This window comes from Gymnodraco acuticeps, unplaced genomic scaffold, assembly GCF_902827175.1.
Source record: "Gymnodraco acuticeps unplaced genomic scaffold, fGymAcu1.1, whole genome shotgun sequence".
Classification (NCBI taxonomy): Eukaryota; Metazoa; Chordata; class Actinopteri; order Perciformes; family Bathydraconidae; genus Gymnodraco; species Gymnodraco acuticeps.
Window position 1 is genome coordinate 1928246 of NW_022990335.1, and position 23854 is coordinate 1952099.

General features: G+C 42.7%; 1 protein-coding gene across 1 annotated transcript in view; it reads left to right on the plus strand.

Annotated features, from left to right (window-relative positions):
- Window positions 1-18962, plus strand: part of tmtc2b (transmembrane O-mannosyltransferase targeting cadherins 2b) — a 116107-nt gene extending 97145 nt beyond the window's left edge. The window contains exons 11-12 of the mRNA XM_034223290.1: window positions 10890-10953; window positions 16657-18962. Of these exons, the coding sequence (XP_034079181.1) occupies window positions 10890-10953; window positions 16657-16836 (244 nt within the window). The 3' untranslated portion in view covers window positions 16837-18962. The remainder of the gene's footprint in view (window positions 1-10889; window positions 10954-16656) is intronic.
- The last annotated feature ends 4892 nt before the right edge of the window (window positions 18963-23854 follow it).

Below are 23854 nucleotides of genomic sequence, written 5' to 3' on the forward strand. Positions count from 1 at the left end.
CAGCTAAAAAGAGCTTCAAGCTGTGCTCCGCTGAACTGTTCTCCGCCTGCTTGGCATGGGGTCCCACTTCTCCACAGCTCATGTTCTTTATGTGTTTGTCTTGGACGCTGACGTGGAAAGGCCCTCGGTTTGGTGAGGATACAAGTGAATCTACACGGGGGGAAAGGAAGAGATTAAAAGGAGGGCCAGACACTCAGACAGGCAAATGTCTTTTATTGCCCCCATGGGCCCTTGGTTTTTTTGTCAGTTTTGTTTCCCAACTAATAATTATCTTCTGCCTTCTTTGAAAAATGTGCCTCTTGACAAAAAATCTAATTCAAAGCCAAAAATGACATTGAAACATTATGCAGTAAAGATGTTAATTCTGCATATTCACAGAGAGCGAGGGGAAAATGAATCCCTTAAGGAAACACTGATAGTTCACCTCATAGATTAATATTCAAACCATGTGTCTTATACAATAACATAATACATGATACTTTGTGTATTACTAACATGTCATAATGTTAGGTATGTTCTTATTCCAAAATCAAATAAATTGGTTTAAATGATTAACCTATAATGGTAATAGGAGGGGTTTATTGGTAGCAGGTTACATTAGATTTACTGCACATACAGTACAACCCTTAGGGAAGATGTCTGTGTTTAGTGTAGCATTCTTACCCAGAAATAAATGTACTTCTGTGCTGGAGACAGATGGGACGGCTGTGGTTTGAGCACAGAGTTCTGGCTGTTGCTGAAAACGCAATTTGTTCATTCAGTCATTAGTATCCAACAATGTCACGCTTATGAGCAATACTGTCAGTGCTATGATTTGTCCCTGTCTGGGGTTTATGAACCATCCAGACAACAAGATGTCAGGGTAAAAAGATCAGCGGTTGAGTTGCTGATTTGAAAAATGCTGGAGATTTCTCTCCTGGGGGATTTGGTTTTTTCATTCCTACTCCATTTTCCCATCCTTTTCTTTATTCTTGTGCTCTTGGAGCACTGACTGTTCTTCGGGTTTCAAATGAAGCAGTGGTTTACATACTTGGCCTCCTTTATCTTCTGCCCTCACAGAACCCGCAGTCAGACAGCAGTATGAGGTCGCGCTGCCTCTTGTGTGGCAGCTCTCCAGTTCTCCTCTGATGATGTTTACAAATGTGATAATTATATTATATTATTAGATTTTTGCCTTTTTTTCTAAGATTATGCTGGCAAGCATACAGTTGTGGTTGGATGTGGAACCACCATTTATAATCTTAGGACAAATTCAGAAACTGAAGTCTGTGTCTGGGTCGCCTTTGGAATGTAAAATGTTTTTCTTGGAATAGATCAGGAAGAATTCAGTTGTACTTATGTAATTAAACAGCAGTGGCATTTTCTTCTTGTTTTTCTGAAGTATGCAACATGATTCCATATAGGATAAGTCCTTAAGGGTCTAAATTACACAAAATAAATTGTGTTTTAGTCATTTAGTCCTTGTTGAAATAAATACATAATACTCGGACTATGGCAGTGTTGGTTGGTCCACCACTTAGGTCACAGACTGAAATATTGAAACAACTATCAGATAAATAACTGCTGAATCCTATTGGCTTTGGTGAGCTCCTGATTTAGGTCCCACATTGATGTTATGTGGTTTTGAGTGAACTGTTTCAACAACAAAAACCTTAAATCAGTCTCAACTGAGCTTTTTATTTAGCGCTAAGTAGCTAGGCTTACTGTAGCATGCAACACACTAAGCCTATAGATGGCAAACCTGGTAAATAGTATACCTGCTAAAAAAATCAGCATGTTAGCATTTCCTTTTTTAGCCGGCTCTTTTAAGTGAACGACGGGAGCCGGCTCGCGCCCGCGAACGAGCCGGGTTTTTTTTTTCTGCGGAGGGATCTAGATCGGCATGAAGGCACATTATGCAATGTGCACATTATCCCGCTTATTACATGGCCACATTCTCAACAAATTAACGACATGACTCCCAATATTAATTTAAATGCTTTTATGGATTTAGAAAATTATTGTATTTAAATTGACATGCATCCGCTAAGAAAAATAGTCCGTTGTTACTGTTTGAACTAACGTAGCAACGGCAGGAACTGCTTCGAGTGTTTTTGAGGAGCTTTTTGATTACAGATTTGAAAACATCGTTGCTTGCTTTAAAAGTAGCACAATGCATTATGTCAAACTTTGGAAAGTATCTAGATATCCCTGCCCTAATGCCAAAGTAACTGGCAACTGAATATGTGTCGGCGTTTGATGTCTATGTCTGGACCGCTGCGTAAAAAGGAGGGTTTCTGCCCCATTACTTCTCTTCTTACTTCAATAAGAATAAAACACGGAGGAGGGAGATCTCTTTTTCTCCCCCTCTTCTGACAGCCCAGCAGCTGATCTCAGAGCACGCTGCCCTCTCCTGCAGGGGGGCGTGGTCAGCTGCAACTCACAGAATCATATATATACTTTATATAGATATGGCCCTACAATATATTGTTCAAATATAGCATGATAGGTCCACTTTAAGTAATACAAGACAGAATGATGATGATGATCTCCATGCTACAGCTGCTCCGTGCATTAGAGACGGTTGGATGCTGCTGTTTTGAGCATTGCAATATATTTATTTTCACTGTTATTTATTTATGATTATCCTTAGGCTCAGCAAAGATTTGATGTCAGCTGTTGCTGTCTTTTTTTCTATAGCTAATAGTTACTGATATAGAGCCCTGCTGTTTTGTCAGGGCCTTTTCTTTAAATATAATTTTAAAATGTCGATACAGTAGCCCCTTTTTTTAAATAGTTTTTATAGGTGTTGCTACCTGTTTTGTGTAGCGTGGTTCGACAAGCAAGTCAGTGCATTGGGTCAGTGCATTGGGTGGTATCAGAGAGTTACACGGGTCTGTAAATGCAATGAAAACATTTGGCCACAGCAAATCATTTATATTAAACATGTCATTTTTACTTTTGAATACTTCAGTACAAAGGATGTATTGAATAATTTAAGTGATATATGTGTGTACACATATAAATCATTAGTCAAAACAGGGCTACATTTGATTTAATTAAAAGGTATAATATGTGGTAAACTGAAGAGCCGTTTGGGAGCCGAAAGAGCCGGCTCTTCTTGGTGAGCCGAGCCAAATGATCCGGCTCACCAAGAAGAGCCGGAATTCCCATCACTAGTTAGCATGTTGTTGTACCTGATGTTGTTCCAGAAAACTTGGAGGTCTGAGTTGTTCCCATTTGAAATGTCTAACTTTAAACCTCCAAGCTTTTCAACCGCAAGACGCAAAATGACCATATCAAACTGATGTTTATTGGCAACTGTACACACAATCAAACTTTTTGGGACTTTGACATAACATTTTCCCCAATACATTTTGTGCAGAGAAGATAACTTTCACATAGTGTTTACTCTAATCAGCTACCTACAATTGGCGACATCTTTTGACATATTTCGACTATACACATGTAGAACATGTATTATGGTCATATTTAAAAAAAATAAAAGAATAAATACAGGCAAATATGCTTTATGTTGCCTTTTAAGTTAATGGTTTGATGTCTTCCTCTGTGGTGTGACTTCAGATGTTGGATATGTCCACGTTCAGAGTTCTATTTCGTCCCTACTGACCGCCAGAGGCGGTGCTTTAAGCACTGGATATGTCCATCGTGCGCATGCGCAACTCGAGTACCAATAACAACAAAGTCACCTGTGACCCACGTGACACCGGCTATATCAGCCGGTGTCGTCAGAGGATCTGTTCCTTTCATCTTCTCGCTGCACGAGGGTACCGTGGCTACATTTTTGTAGCCTACAGCGTTCAGGTTTGAACGTTTGATCTGAGGGATTTCTCTGCAAGCAGCTGGCCGCGTGCAGCTTCGTGACTGACAGTCGGAGCTACGGGTCGTTAACGCGTCCTCCAGGAGCTGTGGCCGGCTGTGCGCTGTGCAGAGCCTCGACAGACAGGTTGGTGTCAGCTTGTTGCTGGTGATGTCCCCGCACCCTCTCCCAGCCAAGTTGTCCTGATTGCTGTCTTATTTTTTGTTTGGCTTAGACTTTCTGGTGACGACAGTGTTCCCGCTTCCTCTCCCATAAAGTTGCCCTTATGCTCTTTTGAAAGTTCTGCTTGTGGCGTTGTGCCCGAGCTATCATTAGCATTTGAGTCCCAGCTTTGTCTGCGTCCCTCATTCAATTTAGTATGGAAAGCCCAGAGTGTCATATTTTAAACCTGTTTTTCGTTTAGATGCAGAGAGTAAGGTAAGTACTTTCTATTTCTTAGAAGCTATTATCTGGTCTTAACATTTGTGTTCTGACTTGGTCACTTGATTGTTAGCAGCAGCCGCTTGGCTAACACCTTGCTGTTAAGCTTAACAATTAACTCAGCCGGTGAGGGCAGTGCTCCCGCTCCCGGTAACATAGGGTTTGATTGCAGTAGCGCTAGATCGTTGTATTACTGCTCCTAGTACTAGACTCCTAGCACTAGGATGATATGCAGAGAACATCTTCACTGCGGGTGCTGTGTGCTCTGCATGTGCGGTTACTACTGTAACCATGGCCTACGGTTCTATGCGGGCTGTTCTCTTTCTTAGAAGCTAATTATCTGGTCTTAACAGTGTGTTCTGACTTGGTTGCTTGATTGTTAGCAGCAGCCGCTTGGCTAACACCTTGCATGTACTGTTAAGCTTCATTATTTAACTCAGCCGGTGAGGGCAGTGCTCTCGCTCCCGCTCCCGGTAAACGCATGGTATGGTTGCAGTAGCGCTATATCGTTGTATTTACTGCTCCTAGTACTAGACTCCTAGCACTAGGACGATATGCAGAGAACAATCTTCACTGTGTGTGCTGTGTGCTCTGCATGTGTGGCCATTAAGGAGGATTTCATCCTCCCAATATTATATTATCTAGTGGGCAGCCGTTTGGCTGACACTTTTAGTCACCGGCCACAGTTACTACTGTAACTAAGGTTCTAAGCCGTAAGTACTGGCCATAATTACTACTGTAACTACGGTTCCAAGCCGTGTAAGTACTGGCCATAGTTACTACTGTAACTACGGTTTTAAGCCGCAAGTACTGGCCATAGTTACTACTGTAACTACGGTTCCAAGCCGTGCAAGTACTGGCCATAGTCAATACCGTAAACCGCTCTATGATGTGTAAGTACTGGTCATACTACTGTAACTACGGTTCCAAGCCATGTAAGTACTGGCCATAGTTACTACTGTAACTACGGTTCCAAGCCGTGCAAGTACTGGCCAGAGTTACTACTGTAACTACGGCTCTATGCTGTGTAAGTGCTGGCCATAGTTACGACTGTAACTACGGTTCTAAGCCGTGTAAGTACTGGCCATAGTTACTACTGTAACTACGGTTATATGCCGTGTGAGCACTGGCCATGGTTACTGCTGTAACTACGGCTCTGTGCTGTTCTCTTCTTTAGAAGCTAGTTATCTGGTCTTAAACATGTGTGTTATTTGACTTGATCTCGCTTGATCGTTAGCAGCAGCTGCTCGGCTAACGTCTTGCGTGTACTGTTAAGCTTCTTTATTTTACCCAGCTAGGTGAAGGCAGTGCTCTCGCTCCCGCTCCCTCTACCGGTAATGCGAATGTAGCTACATCCCTTTTTCTGTTCGGTGAGTTGTAGCACCGCTCTACTCTTCCCGTTCAGCAGGTAGCTGGTGAAGGCGGTGTTCCCGCACCCGCTCCCGGTTACGCTGCATCTGGCATTCGTATCTAACTCAACCAGTGAAGGCAGTGTTTTCGCCCCCGCTCCTGGTAGACGCTGAACTGCCTTGTTTTTCTGTTAAGCAGGTAGCTGGTGAAGGCTGTGTTCCCGCACCCACTCCCGGTTACGCTGCATCTGGCATTCGTCTCTAACTCAACCAGTGAAGGCAGTGTTCTCGCCCCCGCTCCTGGTAGACGCGGAACTGCCTTGTTTCTCCGTTAAGCAGGTAGCTGGTGAAGGCTGTGTTCTCGCCCCCGCTCCTGGTAGACGCTGAACTGCCGTGTTTATTAATCCAGCCAGGTGAAGGCAGTGCTCTCGCTCCCGCTCCCTCTGCCGGTAACATGGGTGTAATTACCTCCTTCGGTTGGCGCACCTCCTTCGGTTGACGCACCTCTGTATGAGGTCGCCTTGTCGCTGGTACAGACTTGTCGCCAGGTTTCGCTGGCCCAGTCACCACTAACGGAGGCATGTAGGAGAGTCCTCCGTAGCATACCAGTCGAGCCAGGGGAGCTGTTTAGGTCAGCTGCCCTGGAGGCACTGGAGCGTGCCGCCCAAGCTAGGCAGACCAGGCAGCAGGGTCCGCTCTAGCAGCCGCACTAAGCCGCCGGATTACAGGGGTGGTCTGCAGAGGTCTTAGCGGCGCGACCCAATGACTTTCGTGCCCCAGGTCGCCCGCCTTCCAGGCGGCCTCGTGCCCCAGAGCCTTACCGGCACCCCCCAAGAGGCTCCAGGGGCCGGGGGGCTGGGCCCTGAAATCCCGGGGGCGGTCGTCGGGCTTCTTTCCCAGCAGCAGCTCAGTTACTGGGCGGTCTGTATTTCCGTCCCTTGGGTGGTTTTCATCTTAACCCAGGGGTACGGACCGCAGCTCCGGCCCCTAGCCTTCGGCTGGGTCTAATTGACAGTCGTCAGCGATCCGGCAGGGGCCCTAGCTCTGGCCCAAGAGTTGTCCGTCCTTCTGTCCAAGGACGCAATCAAGCCAGTAAGACCCTCTGCGTAGCCCAGGGGGTTCTACTCGGCGTACTTTCTCGTGAGCAAGAAAGTCGGCGGATCTTGGACCTCAGAGGAATCAACAGATTCCCGAAGGTGCTGCCATTCTATATGCTGACCACTGCATATGCACAGGTGGAGTGGTTCTCAACCGTGGACTTGAGGGATGCCTACTTCCACGTGGGCCGGGCAAGATGGTGCCTTATATTCAGTTCCTCCGGCCCTTGGGCAGACTGGCAGCTGCCTCGGCCGCTGGGTCCTTAGGCCGGCTGTCGTTGCGCCCCATGCAGATGTGGCTGAACAGCCTTCACTTGGACGCCAAGTGGCACAGGCACAGGGAAGTCAGGGTGTCGCAGCATTGCCTCCACTCTCTGTCACGCTGGAGGGGCAGGGCCTATCTCCTAGTGGGCGTGCCCATGGGCGCCATCCCATCCCGCCAGGAGACCATCACCATAGGTGCATGTCTCTCAGGGTGGGGTGCAGTGCGGCAGGGCAGGACCGTTCAGGGTCAGCGGTCTGCCCAGGAGAGTGCGCGCCAGGTCAACGTGCTAGAGCTTCGGGCTGTGCAGCTTGCACTCACGCACTTTCTACCCCAACTGGGGGGCAAGAATGTGCGTGTTCCTTGGGGACAGCATGTACGTTGTTGCTTAAACAACAGTCCCTTCTAGATAGTGGACGTTCTCACTCCACTCTGAATTTATGTGGCTGCGATTTCTGCCCGACATGTTCGGGTCGACGGCGCCACGGCGGGGTGCCACAGGTCGGTGTCCCTCTTTATGAGAGGGGCTTTACGGCAGCGTCCTCCTAGCACCCCGAGGGCTCCGGCTTGGGACCTGCCCCTGCTGCCGGATGCCCTATCATCTCCTCCCTTCGAGCCCCTGGCCCAGGTGGGGCTTAGGTGGCTGCCCACGAAGGCAGCATTTCTGCTTGCCATAGCTTCAGGGAAGCGAGTCGGGGAGTTGCATGTCCTCTCCATAAACAATACATGCCCGAGGTGGGACTCTCAGGCGTTGCCCTTTGGGCAAATGTGGCATTCCTGCCCGGGGTCCTTCCACAAACCCACTTCAATCAGCCTGCCCAGCTGGCACGCTTTGACATTCAGGAGTACGGCACGTCGAAGTTGCTGTGCCCTGGGGGTGCCCAAAGGGCGTATATCAAGGCTACTGCCTGTATACGGCAGTAGGAGCAACTCTTGATTTTGCCCTGGCGGCACTAAAGGAGGTTATGCCCTCTAACCAGTGGCTGCCCCACTGGGTTGTCGATACCATCTCACAGGCTTACGGGGCCAGTGGCCGCCCCCTGCCATCGGGCTGAGATGCCACTCTACAAGGAGCCTCTCAACATCTTGGGCTGCCCTGAGGGTGGTGCCCCTGGAGACCATCTGCGCCGCGGGCGTCTTCTGGCACATTCTCCAGTTGTCATCGGGTCAATGTCGCCACTCCCCATTCTTTGGGCGTGGTCCTTTTGCCGAGCTCCGCTGTTTCCAGTGGTGAGCAAGGGCTTGGATTCTTCATGACATTGTTGGTATAAGTCATCCAGTGCTTAAAGCACCGCCTCTGGCGGTCAGTAGGGACGAAATAGAACGATAGTTACGGCTGTAACTACGGTTCTATGAGTCCCGGATGACCGCCAGAGTTCCCTGTCACTCAAAATGATTGAGTGCTCGCGAGAAGATTCTGGGAACAGATCCTCTGACGACATCGGCTGATATAGCCGGTGTCACGTACCCACGTGACACCGGCTATAGGTGACTTTGTTGTTATTGGTACTCGAGCTGCGCATGCGCGCGATGGACATATCCAGTGCTTAAAGCACCGCCTCTGGCGGTCATCCGGGACTCATAGAACCGTAGTTACAGCCGTAACTATCGTTGTCTAGAACGAATCATTAGTCTTACAGAGCTGTTCATGGCTTTAGACTTCAGGTTTTGTTTTTTTCCTCACTTACCAATAACTTTGATTTCTTGGGTAAGGATAAATGCCCATTACTGGTTTAGCAATTGGTTTTAAATGTCTGTCTCCTGGTTGACTGAAAATATATGTTTGAAATAAAACTCCAAGAAAATTGTTTCCAGGCTACATTCAAGCTATAAAAACCTAACCATGCTGGATGTAACTGAAAAAGAGTGATCACCTCCTCATTGATCAGTGAAGAATAACAAAAGGTAGAATAAGTAGAAGTAAACGTTAAAACACAAAAGTAGGTTTCTTTTGAACCAAACATAAATACTATATGTTTAGGCCACCAGTCTTGTAATCCTAAAGAAAAAACTACCTTTTATCTGGAGCCATATGGATGATGATCCCTTAATAGACCGCGACAGCCTAAATGAAACTGCGGTTCCAACAGCCTGGCTTCCTTTGATCATTACGACTTAAGGGGCACCACAGCCAGCCGCTGTTGACTCTGTCCTTGACTTTGTCAGAGTTAAATAGTTTGCAATTGTTACCATCAGTGAGAAGCATGCAGCTGTAGACCATAAAGGTGATGTCTGAGATAACAAAGTATTAAACACAGGAAAGGCCTTGTTGTGACAGAGGAGCCACAGGTTTTTGTATAACAGTAGGCCGAGCAGGGGATTATGAAGGAAGATAAAAAGCATAATATAGGACATCCTGTCTTGACTGCAGGTTTTATGTCCTTGTGAATGATATATTTCTGGTTCCAGGGACTCATGCCGATAAGCCATCTGTCTATAATACCTTTTTGTCGCAGTGTGGCATATGCAGCACATGTTGGCACATACTCTGCTGTCCTGGTTGTTATTATAATTTGATGAAATGACTTTGTGTTTCCACGCTGTTTGCCTTCCTTTAGAGCAGGGGTGGGGAAACTCCGGCCCCCGGGCCGTATACGGCCCGCGAGACCATTTTGTATGGCCCTCGAGGTAATTTATAAACACACGCAAAAAATAAAAAAAATAAAGAAATCTAGACCGCAAAATAATTAAACAAGCGAGGGCTTGTTTTTCCTGGCAACGGTCATGGTCCTTGAACACAACACGAGCCTAACGTGTCATCACGAGGTATACAGTATGTCTCGTCTGACAGGGGTGCAGTTCTGACGGAGAGCACCAGAACGCAGCTCCGGGACTTTAAAAATTGCAGCACCCATAAGGAGCCATACACATGCCGCAGTTTTTGCGTGGCTGTGTCTTTAGTTGAAAGCCCAGTGGCGATCTGCTCATCTGTCATTCTGATCATACAGTCAATAACTTTGTTGTTATTAGCATCTGGTTAGCTAGCTATGCTAAGGAATATAAGAAGCTTTTTCTCCAAAGGCACATCTTTAGATCATTATAGTTATACAAATAAAACCAGGTATAAAATACTATATGACAGTAAAAACAAGTTGTTATTAATAAACAACAATACAGTTTAAAAGGAGAGTGATTTGGAAAATATTCATAAAGAAAAAGTAAATCTGCTTACAGTTCTGTTTCATATGGGTGTTGAGATGTATCCATAGATCCATCCATCTCAAAGTGCACCAGATTGATGCTTTCAACTTCCCGGAGCATGCCCCCCCGGACCCCCCTAGAGGAGGTTAGGTCCCCCCCCCCCCACACTTAAATCATGTTCACATGGATAGGAAACTAAATACATTTGCACTCATCTTGTGTCCATATATTTCTGTTTGGTGGTCATGCCACAACCGTGCACATGCATGCGTACGCAAGTCATGGCAAGATATCTGGACTAAGAGGTTGCTTTTTCTTTGCACAGCATGAAAGAAAGGCCAAATTAATGGGCTGTGATTTTTAAGCAGAGGTCAATCATTTGTACGGCCCTCGGAGGATGTTGAAAGAATTGAAATGGCCCTTGAGAGGAAAAAGGTTCCCCACCCCTGCTTTAGAGTCACAGCATCCATCCAGCAAGTCAAATCTCAATCCAGCCTTGGATTGTTGATGAGTTTTCTTCAAGTACCCATTAAGCCAAATGTCCTGACCTCAAGTTCCAATTAAATCAGAAAGTGATGGCTGTGCACTCTTCAGCACAGATGTTATCAAGTGAAAGATGGTATCGTTCGAGAAACCTATAGTCGATTGGATCGGCTTTTCCAATTCCTCACGCTCTTCCCTCCTGTTATTTTCTCAGTGACCCATGAGTGCCAGTAAACAGGCCGGGGTTCAAGGCCTCATCCGAAGCCAGGAGCAATAAAGATGAGTAATGACCACCTCTCTCTGTTTTCCCTTCGCAGACAAGCCAGCCTAAACGAGGCAGCCGAGAAGTATTACGGACAAGCAGCGAGCCTGAGACCCAACGTGAGTACAACCACAACTAGCTAATCATCCCCTGATTGACAGTGTGCAATCACAGTCTGGGTGGCTTTCCAATATCATGACTGCCCGGTCTGCCTTGTCACAACGGCCTTCATTGTCAGTGGGTCCCAGAAAAATGAGGTCTAGGTTTTCACTAAGTTCAGAGGTTTGTTTGTATAGCATCCATCACTGGCTTCAAAGGACAGGACAGGTTAAGTAGATTGAAAAGAATAATGATAACAACACTCTGTCAGGGGACTCTGACATCTTGAAAATGAATGGGGTTCAGTCTTTGAGAGCTTTGGCAGGAGGGGTAGAGTTGTTTAAGTGAGAGCCACGTAGGGAGAAAAATATGTTTTCCATGTGGTCACCCTGTTTGTTCCTGCGTCTTGATTAGAAGGAATCATTTCAGGATTAATTATCAAAATATATCTGGACACTGTTATACAGACAATACAGTTTGGTTCTGCTAGCACACAAGCTCCAGTATAATATATACAAACACTGACTAACAAAAACGTGTGTATAACAAAAGGATAAAATGTGGGATTTACACAGAAACCATGAAACTGAGCTGTGTGTTTTCAGTTCCAATGTGGAGTTCAACTTTTTTTCAATTTTTAAAATCGAATTAAGCCCAGATGTAGGGAGCATATTGTTTTTCTATTGCTATAGTTCATATCATACATAGATAATGCAAGACATCCATAGAGGTTACGGAAGTTGTTCCTCAAATTCTCCTTTAAAAGTCACATGTACTCCTCATAATGTAATATGAACACTGCTCATTATTATTTTCTGTTTATAAATAAAGGTTTTGAGATCTTAAAAGACGTGGGTGTTCTTCCAACAACTTAAGATATAGTCTTGTTTTCTTATGCTTTTGTCATCCATTCTTTTTCCATTCCCCGCTTTTCTGTAAGGGTCGTAGCAGTCAATGGGCGAGAGGCAGGTTAAACTTAGGTCACCAATCTGGGCTTACACTATTGCTGGACACACAGACAGTGGGCGTTATTGCAAGGAGTGCCCCTCCCCCAAATATACTTTGATAAAAATAAACTGAGGATCTTTGTGTTCCTTAAAGTTCTTTACAGAGCCAGATCCATGTCATTTCTACATGTCATCGTACAAACACGCATTCGATGTCCACATCCAAACACAGAGGCCCTTTTTTTCGCTGCTACTTGGTCCCTCTTGCTTGGATGCCTTTTGCCATTCGTATTGCTTACAGCTGAGGCGCAATTATAATTTAGCATCTTCATCCATCTTTCTTACCATTATCCTTTGTTCTTTCCGATGCGACTTGACTCAAGCCATGTACCCTGTCCATCTTCATTTGTCGTGTCATGCTTTACTGCGGCTTTAGTGTTCACTCTCCAAAGGCACTGGTGTTTTATATTAAGCACATATGTTTGCTCTCTCATAGTAAGAAAGGACAATTCCCTCCATTGAAAGGGTTTAGTCCCTTAGCCCTACAATTCCTTCTATCTAGACGAGCTAAATCCCAGAGGAAGTCTGCTTTTCTTTGTCGCTCTTTGCACCCTATGACATCCGCCCTTCTCCCATTCCATTTGGATATTCTTAACCTAAATGCCAATCTAAAGTCATTATGGTCAGGTCATTCCACAACCTTGCCTCCCTTTTTACTCTCCCAGCCTTTAAAGCATATGTTGCTTTACGGTCTAGGCTAATATGCTCCACATCTGGCCTGGCTTCTGCTGTTTCATGCCAGTTTTAGGAAGGGTACTCAGGCAGAGAGGTTGCAGAGCAGCAGGAAATGAGGAAAAAATGAAAGCTTTAGACAAGGGAACATTTTGCAGAGTGCTGCAAGTGTGGCAAGGGTGAGGAAGAATGCAAGAAGAGGGTTATAAATCACAAAAGTCTTGGATATATGAAATAGGGGAGAAAGGTGGGAGCCTCTAGGGAGAGTGGAAGTTGGAAACTTAACTCGGGAATTGATAAGTCCTGCATGGGCCGAGAAGAAAATATATTTTGAGCTTCACTGAGGGGTAAAGCAGTAGATTTTTTACAAAGGATTGTGGTAACGCATACCTACCAACATCTCATCAATATGAAACCTACTATATTCTGGACAGACTGTTTTGGCAACAAAATTTAAAAAAGGAAAATGTGTGCTCCCCATGGTCCTTTCCATCAAAATTTAAAATGTCAATTCATTTTATTATGTGCAAACACTTTTTCTATGTTGTTGTCACCTAAAATACATAATAGTAAAAGCTTGAATCGTCATTGCGATTTCCCCCCATGGCAAGCAAGATATTAGTTGACCTATAGCATACTTTCATTAACATTTATTCTGAGTCATATTGCCTTGTGAACTGACTGACATCTTAGAAAGTGACTGAGGCCAAGGGCGTGATTTCCACTTGAAGTGTCAGCGGAGCCATGTTCCTCTGAATTCAAATTGATTTATAAACTAAAACAACCCTCAACTTTGTTCTCTTACTGTCCAACCGCCAAATCCAGATAGTGAAAAACTGAATTTAAAAATGTCAACTTAGAGACAGTTAATTGCGCTCACAGCATGGAAGCTTACAAGCAGTAGCGAGTGGTTTCCAGACTTCCTTTGCCCTGGATTTGGCATCTCAGGCAAATTGCAAGCTGTCGTACCTTCCTGGTTATTGTTTGGGCCAAATGCAGCCTGTGTAAATTACTGCAGACATTTGTCAGCCTGGAAATATTCCCCCAACTCCTCTACATTGTGGGTAAAAAAAACAAATGTGCTTTTATAAATATTTATACTAAAAGGACTTCAAAATGAAAGATAATGCAGTAAAAGACAGAGCTCCTCAAAATATATAAATCAGTTATTGAGTTCCAAGGTAGTTTACCTTTTCTATTTTCTGTCCAACATTTTTTAAATAATGTAATATTATATCAATATATGAATATTTATACAAAATAAATCAAAAAATATATAGGCTGGGGAATGCGTTGTAATATTAAGATTATTTTTTAATCTTAATTATTATCAAAAATAAATGAATCATAAAGTCCCACGACTTCTGAACCCAAACCTGCGCCCTTGATTGAGGTTTTGGAACAATTACAATTCACTCGATCCTCACCAACACCACAAAATGGCCTTAACACCAATTTGCACATATACACCTACTTTTCATCTACATGTTGTGGGTACAGTCTCTGTGTGTGGCCCCTTCACTGTCACTTTCAACCATGTCCATATGTATAAACAGTTATATACATTGGCTAGCTCTATTCTGTGTGGTTAAAATCCCCGAACTTGCAAATTGATCCCCCTGCTTTATTTTGTGGTTTGACCTTCAAACGGTGGGTCAAACAGAAGGTAATTTACTGCGCAAACAGCCTCAGAATTACCCCGACCATTAAAGTCAAGAGCTCTGGCTGCTCCTCTGGACATTAATTGTTGCACAGAGAGAAACTGGTGTTTTGCTATAGGGATTAATGTAATTACACAATATAAAGCGAGTGTAGGGAATGGTTATCTGCTAACTTTAATGGTGCATATTTGCAGTCAGTAAGCAGCCGTAGAAGTGTTGGTCATGCCTTTACTTTGGCCAAGGCATGTGAAGCATGTTTTATATGTGTAGTGGGGAAAAGTGGCTCCTCTCTAAGGAGAAACAGAATTATTACAGAGTCTCTGATTTATTCACCAATGTAATTCTCCCTATGAGAAAAGTTATGCTATTGGACATATTGTTCCCATTGAAATTCTCATGCATGGAGCATCACTCATCCAAGCTTGACACCGGAAAAACAGAGCGATGTTTTGAGAGTTTTGTGAGACAAGAGTTGAGTGGAGGGCAGTTCACACAACCTACAGTGCGGACAGGGAAAGATAAATGGCCAAAAACTCTCCGACTGTGTTTGGTTACCTATCTGAAAGGAATTCTCAATACATGGATAACTTAACCATTGATATGCAGAATCTAAACTTGAACTCAGCATGATACACGTACTCTTAGGGATCTAAAACGTGTTTACCTTCAAATGACCAGCCGTGGTCGTTTTGTCGTGAGGATTGCATTTCCTTGTTTTTGCAAAAAAAATTGAATTGTTCAAATATGTTAGTAGTTTATTCATCATATATTGATTTGTAAAGAAAAAACATGACTAGTACTCTCTGAATATGTATTTATCAGTCAGGCAGTTGCATTTTTTAACTTTTTTCTAAAATATCTCAGCAATTATTGGAGTGATTGCCACGATATTCTTTTCAAATATTCTCCAGACGTTGAATGTCTTGACAACTATCAAATGGATTGCCATCACATCTGGTACACTAATACAAGCTCCAATCATGTTGTTAGTCCTTTCACCAACTAACAACAGTCATGTTGTCATGTTGAACATGTTGAAATTGTCATTGAGAGATTACGATTACTCTCTCAGCACAGTACAGCTATAGAGTCTTGTCAGGAAGCCATAACGGTTTTACTGCAGCACTGCTGTTGTTGTGAATGGTTCAGATTTCAACGCATTTCTCAGAACATACCACAGATTTCTCAGAACATTTATAGAAAAGCACTATTCTCTCGTTCAAGAGCGTTTCTCTTGGAATTACTCTTGATAAGTTAAAGGCCAAGAGAATAAATTAAGATTTAGGCTTGTGGTATAGTACATTTCAAGATGTTATCATGTTCCATTCCATGTGACAGAGATGTATGGGGTGATAATTGTATGAGAAAGAGTCACAAACACGGCAATAAAAGCACATGATTGGCCATTTAAACTAAACCTGTTTTATTTGAACATTCCTTGTTTCCTAGGGAAGCAATCACTAAAATCACAATAGTCTCAAGCAGTAAAACAGTAGCTTTGCTACGGAATTAGACATATTTTCCACACTTCTAACTAAAATGGAGATCAGATGTGGCCCCTCCCTTGGCTTGGATCCTTCACAGTCTTACCGTGATTGCACCCTGGACACTCTTCCTGTACTTATGTCCTCACGACTCACCCGCCCGTCGCACTGCCCCTTGGCACCACTGGTTATTTACAGTATATTCATCTAGGCCCACTTCAAAGTACATGTTGGTCCTGGTGACATCTGTGGCCACAAACAACACACAGTGACACGCAAGTTATTGTTACCAAACTCCAAACACTGCACCACAGTTTGTGCGATCAGACAAACGGGAACAAATAACGTGCTAGGGTCTGCTCTATAGCGTCACAGGATGACCAATCATTCTTTTAGGGTGATTTAAAAGGAAAACAATAACTGTTTATTCTATAACTTAATGGAGTCATCCACTGTGTCATCTTCCTTGTTTTCATATAATAAGATTTACATTTGAAACTGTTTAAAGAAGTAACATCTGTTTAATGTTTGTCTGTTAGGATCCCAGTGCCCAGACAACAATTCATTGTATATTAAACGATTCTGGTCATATTAAGTTCCCTGTTGAGCTATGTATACCCACAAAGTGTGATTAGTTAGACTTAATTAGTATTATTCATCTCATCAACTCAAAGCCTCTGATATTAAATGCAAATGTCAACTCTAAACAGACAGTTAGTGATGATTCAATTCCAGTCAGCTTACTCTTGCTATGTCTTAGCAGCTGACTCACTGTGTTTATAGTAACTGAACCTATGTCTCAATAACATGGAAGGTGTCCTGGAAACCAAAAGTGTAACTTGGGAACAAAGCTTTAGGCTACTCTTATGTGTCCTAAAATGACTTATTTTTGGTTTCAGTATCCTGCTGCCTTGATGAACCTGGGGGCGATCCTCCACCTCAACGGAAAGCTGCAACAGGCTGAAGCCAATTACCTCCGAGCACTTGAACTGAAACCGGATGACACCATCACCCAGTCCAACTTGCGTAAGCTGTGGAACATAATGGAGAAACAAGGCCTGAGGACCATGAGCCCCTGAGCTCCCCCTGCCAGCCCACCTGCCATCTGTACGCCAGACCTGGGGGAAAGGACAGCCTACATGATCCTTATTCGCTCTGTTCATCCAGGAAAGACGGAATAGACTCAGGGAGGAAGTTGGCTCAGAGAGGCCATGACTGTGGCGCCCAGCCCTCCTAATAACTCCCGAGCTCTGCGTACACCTCAGGCCAGCGGCTCTCCTCAGAAGCATTGCTCACAGTTTGGCCAGCAATACATGGTGTTTGGACTCTAGAACTTTCTCAAATTGAGTTCTTTCACAGGAACCACGTGTGTGTTTGTTTGTTTTCTCTTATACTTTATAACCAGAGCACTTGAACTTGAAGTTAAAGTAGGTACATCCTTCAACATTTGTGATGAATAAGGGTTTTTCAAATAACCAGTTGCAGTTTAAAGGGCTGGGAATATTGTCTCAAAGCAGTGTGAGATAACATAACAATCTCAGCACACTGCTTTTACCATCTATATTTAAATAAAGAATTTTGGACACCATCCAAAATCACCAAATGAAGTCACAAAAAACAAAAATTCCATCCTCAATTAGTTATAAGTTTCTCTTGAAGATATTAAAGTAGCACAATCACTCCAAACCATTTGTTGAGGATGTCCTATTATTTGGCGAAAACTTGAAAAAGGGATTTGTATTTCTTAGCCATTGCAGCACAACGATAGCCTTGAAAAACCTCACAAAGGCTGGACTTTGTCAAATACAGTACTGTATGTTTTGGCAGGAAAATTCAAAAGCAAAGGAATTGGGACTCCTTTCAAATTGTAATGCCTTAATGAATAAAAAAAGGTTTGAATCTCCTCTAGCATTAAGTAGCATTCGGTCTCATTTTTTATTCTACTGCTTATTCTTCTGTACTGGCAAGGGAGCCAAGTCAGAATGCTAACTTGTTTGATGACAGCAGTAAGAAGCTAGGAATGGAAATAACAAAGAGGCAATAGTTTTAGGTACATTTATAACCACACGCCTGAAACTTTTTCCGGTGTCCAGAGCTGAAACTGAATTAAAGTTCTTCTAACCAAATACAAAAGCAATGCCGGTGCAAACCTTCATTGAGAGATTCATCATAGAACAATGCTCAGACATTTCACATCTGACGAAATCTTTTAACGCCTATGTTTTTGTTGGAATAAAACTAATTACATTGTGCTTTGTATAAATGAATCCTAATATATTCCTGCATTGTGTACAGTATACAGAAAATCCTGCAACAAAAAAGTAGCCAAACATAAAGTGGAAGCTCGGAATCTGAGCTTCTGGTTACATGAAGTATTTCCCATTTTTTCAAAACTCAGTCTTAAGGTCTCCTTTTGTATATATTCTGTGTAATTAACATCTATTTGTTTGTTTGTACATCAGCATACATCAAGTGAGACGGCACCTTGCGGAAAGTAAGACTATGTACAGTATTTGTGATTATTTGTTTGTTATTGGCCACACACCTCAAGAAATATCTGTGTCCTTAGTTTATACATAGTAAGTTATTGCTTTGTGTTACCTTAGCAACAGAACCAGCTGGCACTGTGTTTTTTACATGTAAAAGCAGATGTGACGTTTGTGATTATTGATTGGGTAAAAGTTCCAATTACAGTTGAGTGACTCATTATTGGTGGATACAAATAACATCTAGATGTATGTGTTACATAAATGTCACTTACAGTCACAATGGTGTCAACACTGCTCTGTAATTGACTGTGATGGTCACTAGTGATATGTTTATGAAGATAATCACGATTCACACTCATTCCCGCCCCCACACCTCACATATCCTTTAGTCAAAGAGCTCACTCAGTCCTCCTGTGTATATAAAGTGTTTATGAACAGCTGCTTGAGTGAAGATGTAAAGGGAAAAAAAAATGTCACTCTGTGTCTCTGCTCAGGGATCTCAAACGGTGGGTTATTGCAGAAACTTGTTCACAGAGAGTTTACTAAATTAAAGATTTATTTTTGAAAGATGTCGTATTTGTATAAATTATCGAGATTTGTAGCCTTTTCCTCCTTTTTGTAATATAAAGATGAACAATGTGCCAGAATAGACTTTTTTCCTTCACAATGTTGCTTTTTTTCCACAATAAATGTATGGTGTTCTGCTTTTGTTTTGATTCCTGTGCAGCTTCTTTTTTTTCGAAGTAGATTTACATTTCAGATTAATGTATGTACTTCAAGTGGATCTTTAACATCCACCGCCTTTCCAGTAACACACATTCCCTTCACACTGTAGCAGCGTCTACAGCATACGGTAAATCAGATTTCCTTTATATTCATGTGGGATAGCAGACTTAATGGGGTGGTCTTGCATGCTGTGGAACAGGTTTTACAGGGCATTTAAAGTTCCCCCCCCTGCAAATTTGCAAAAATGTGTCATAAAATCAACTCATATGGATCTCCTTCTCTTTGATCCTTGAACAACAAAGAAGACGTGTAAACAATCCCATATGGAAAGGGTAGCACAGTGTCTACATATGGCTGGTGTGTTTCGATTACAGCCGCCCCCACAATTCAGACCCTGCTGACAACCAAAAAGCCCTTCCCTTAGAGCGAAGCAGTCTGCCTTGTGATGTTTCTCACATGTGTACATTGAAGGTCTGCTCCCATGATCGGAGCACACCACAGTACCCAGATTTCATTATAGCACTGGAATGCACCGAGGCTTCCTGACCTGTCTGGTCCGGTTTGGTTCTTCTTCTCATAGCACAGGTGTGCCTCACTTATCTTGACAAACAATGAAATAGTGAAGCTTGGTGGTTTGTTGGGGTGTGAAGTCACGCGACAAAGGCAATGTGCTCCAATTCCTGGCTGTAAGCCTCTGAAGGCATTTGTTTTGTTCCCATATGATGTTAAATAGACTGCTGACAATGATATGACTGTGCACGCAGTATTTGCACCAGAGGAAACTATTTAAGTATTTTGCAGGCAATTATTACAGACATATTCTTTGCCTCGTCCTACAGTATATTAATGGAATTGTCAGTAAGTCCACTTCCTTGGTCCAGCCTGAGATATCTCTGCAACTATTGAAGAATATCTATATAACTTGGTAGTCCGCAGAGGATGAATCAGAAAGTCAAAGTCTTCCCTTTATCTAAAAAAGACCTTTCTACTAGAAAGATTGTCAAACATTTTGTAGACATTCATGGTTTCAAGACTATATACCCCATGACTTTGGGGATCCCTTCATGTATAGTCTGGAACCAAAAGGCCCATATTTGACGCAGCCAAACAAGGCACATGGAAGTGACCCTTCAATTGTAGATTTGAGTTAAGTATCTCAACAATATTAGACCGATTGTCTTTGAATTTGATTCATGTCCATTCATCAGAAAGTTTGCATATCAATCATGAGGATAAAGCCAGTTAAAATATGCATTTTGCTCAAAACCCAAACATGTAAGTAAACCTGTTTCATATGGGTTTGTTTTCTTAGAGTGGTATAAGTCTTGTTGAAAGTAAAACCTCTTTCACCGACAGGGTCTTTGTCCTATGGTCTTTAAAGTCTAGCTATAATATGCATGAGTTCAGCTAAAACACTCGTGAGCTTTCCTTAAAGGTCCCATGTCTTGGCCATTTCTACTGATCATAATTCCATTGTTGTGGTCTACTAGATTTACATTGTTCAATTTTCCAAACTCACATTGGTTTCTCATACAGCATCTCTGTATAGTATGTGTATTCTTCACTCTCTGTCCTACACGCCTTGTTGGAGCTCCTTCCCTCTTCCCTATGAGCCCACTCTGTTCTGATGACTCCACCACCGTTACAGGGAACATCAGTGATTATGTTACAATGGCGTTTGTTAGCAACCAGAAAATGACACCAGTAAGGACAAACAGATGAGAATGCTGCGTGGGGTCTGAATAATAATAAATGGATGTGAAGCAATATCCATATGCAAGGAAATGTAATACTGGTTTAGACCTAATTTAGAAGTGTATATTAGATTATGCAATACTTTCCTACCCTTTACATCTGAGCGTTATTAAATCACAATGTTCAGATTTTTCTCATGGCATTTTATAAACCTATCCTACTTCATTTGCATTAGAGTTCAAGCCGGGATGTTGTGTTATCATGCTTTTGATCTGACAAATCTGATCGCTGTTTTCAAGCAAATATATTGTGGTATGTGCTGATGAACTATCACCACTTTGATCTGAAGTTCCTGAGCCGGGCGCTCACAGCACCCTGCCAGCTTCTGTAGAGTCGACTGCTGTGCGTGATGCGAGAAGTCCTCCCCTCTGGACCCAATATCCACTGTTATTACTTGATAAAAAAAGCATTAAAATGAGACTTTGCTTGATATTATTGAAGCGTTTTGATGTCCGGAAAGGATATTGTCTTTCTTTAGCGTTTTGTTGCTATATATCTATTGTAGCCTTGAGGAACAGAGGCTAAATCTTTTAAATTCAAGGAGCTCATCGTTTGCGAGCCTTTTCTTTTCACACAATTGTGTCAGTCTTTAACACCACTCTTAAAAAAAGTTGAGGTAAAGTCATTCTTATGTGGGTAATACTTTTTTTGATGGATTGTGACATTTCCATACTGACCTCAAGACGAATTGGGTTATTCAGCTAAAAGGGTAGCACAGCAATGATGTTCTATTGATTTTTTCCATCGTTAGATACACATTTTAATTAGTCCAATATGACCAAATTGCCTCCACTGTACCGTAACAGGCAATGCATGCTAACATGGTCAACAAATATGATGAACACCGTAAACAATGTGTATAGGCCGAAGCGTAGTTTGGCATTGTGAACATGTTAGCATACTAAAGTTAGCATATCGCTCAAAGTGTGCCTAACTACATACTTACAGAACAGATTTCTTGGTCTTGTTCATTTGTGAATTTGCCTTATTTTACATTTTCTGAGTATGTGGGTGACAAACCCAATGAAGAAAACAAAGTACAGTGTTACTTAAGGCGCAGTTCAACCATTCAGTTAAACTAATGATCAACTTATTCTTCCCTCCCTTTTTGCCAATATAAATCCCACTGAAGTAATATATGGTAATACATGAAATGCACCTTTTCTTCACATACTCTAGGAAACTAAATTTCTATACTTATTTGCATATATTAGGCATTAAAAAGTCATAATGAAAGCTTAACAAACGCCCAAATCCTTCCTCATGAATCCTGGCCACATTCATTTGAGTTTAGTAAAATGAGACACTGTCAGATCAGCTCCTTCCAGGACTACTTGTACATATTGATATGCAGTGTTATAACTCAGACTGTAATGAGTGTTGATATTATCATTTAGTGTGCGTGCGTGCGTGTATAGGGAGAAAAAAAGCTCTGGCACACATCAGGAAATGAACACATTGGGTGGTGCCCTGTCATCCATGCCATTTATCTTCTCTTCAACACTACAGTATTCTATATTTGTTTGTAAGCCTTTACACCAGCCTACTGACAAGAGTACATAGTGTAATATGTGTCTGGATTTGAAAAGTTTGAAACCGAAGTTGCTGATTCATGTGATTCCCAGAACTGAAATGTATAGGTTTCAGTGCCAATGCTAACCCGTCATTCCAGACATGTAGGAATCCTCTAAAAACCCATTATATGCTCTGCAGATATTTGTTTTTAACTACTTTGTTCTGTTTCCCTATTTGCACTTTATTCCCACATATATTCCCGCTTGTGTGTGTGCTCTTTTATAGGTGGTCATGCTTGTGCAGGTGTACAATGTTACCATGAAAAAGGAGTCAGAGACACAACCCAGATCCCTTTCTCCCCAAAATGGCCACCCCTGAGGATTTACAGAGCTCTATTAACAGCCAAACCCTGGAGACCTTTTGAACACACCGTTTTGTGTGTGCTTTTGGCAGCTGGGACCGACACATCTCAGGAAATGGCTCCATTTTTTGTACGTCTACACTGACAGAATGCACTTTATCTTCCTTCTGCCCTCACTGATGTGGAGAAGCAGTGTGTGCAGTTACATGTATGCACGGTATGCCATGGTAGCCCGAGAGAACGGAGGTGTGGCCTGTGCGTATCGCAGCGTCAGGATTGATTAGTTCCAGAGACAGAGACAAGATGTGAAGATCCAGCAGCATACTGTCAAAACAACTGGCTTCTCTACACAGCTGGGATTCCATTCAGATAGACTGCATGCGTGCTTGGGGGTGAACTCTATGGGACACTATATATATAAACTCTAGGTACGTTTTGTGTGATCCAGTGTGGGCTCAGAGTTAGGCAGAAGATCCACGCCAACAGAGAAGACTTATTCATTTGACCTGTACAGAGAGGTGATTCCAGGTGATTTAACACACACTGACAGCCATAACGGGGGTCCTCAACCGTGTGAGCAACAATGCAGGTGGACACATTGCATATCTGCATGTACAACTGAGTTTCATCAAATCATTTTAACAGATGTAATTGGGTGTTACACATTCTTGTAGAGGATTTGATCAGATTTCATCACCTATCAAATAAATACCAATGTGGGGTCTGGGACACACTGAAGGGGTCGAAAAAATAGTGAAGAGCATTTGGAAAGTATAGAAATGGACCTACAATATTGAGACGTGGAATTGGGACCCTGAGGACATAGATTTACTCCCATTAATTATTTTTTTGTCTGTACACTTACAGTGTGAAACAAACCTTTTACATTTATGTCTTTGACTTAGCTTCAAATCAATTTGCAACACAATTGACACATTTGAGTCCGACTGCAACTCTCCGTGGATTTTGTACGCCATTGTGCCAAATTAGACTTCTGGAAAGTTGATATATTGCTTAAGATTTTAAGGCCTTCGTTACAATGTTTATCACTTTTATTTAATAACGTTAATGAATTTGTTCTGGAAGTCAAACATAAGTGTTTTCTTTGCTGATTTTCAGCGTCATCATGTCTTTCATTCCATCTGAATGCAGATGTGTTGCTTCCTCAGTGCTTCCAACTGCTGTTGCCAAAGGCTCCTCACTCCAATCTCTGCCTGCTTCAGCTCGGCTCTGTTTGTATACACCATACTT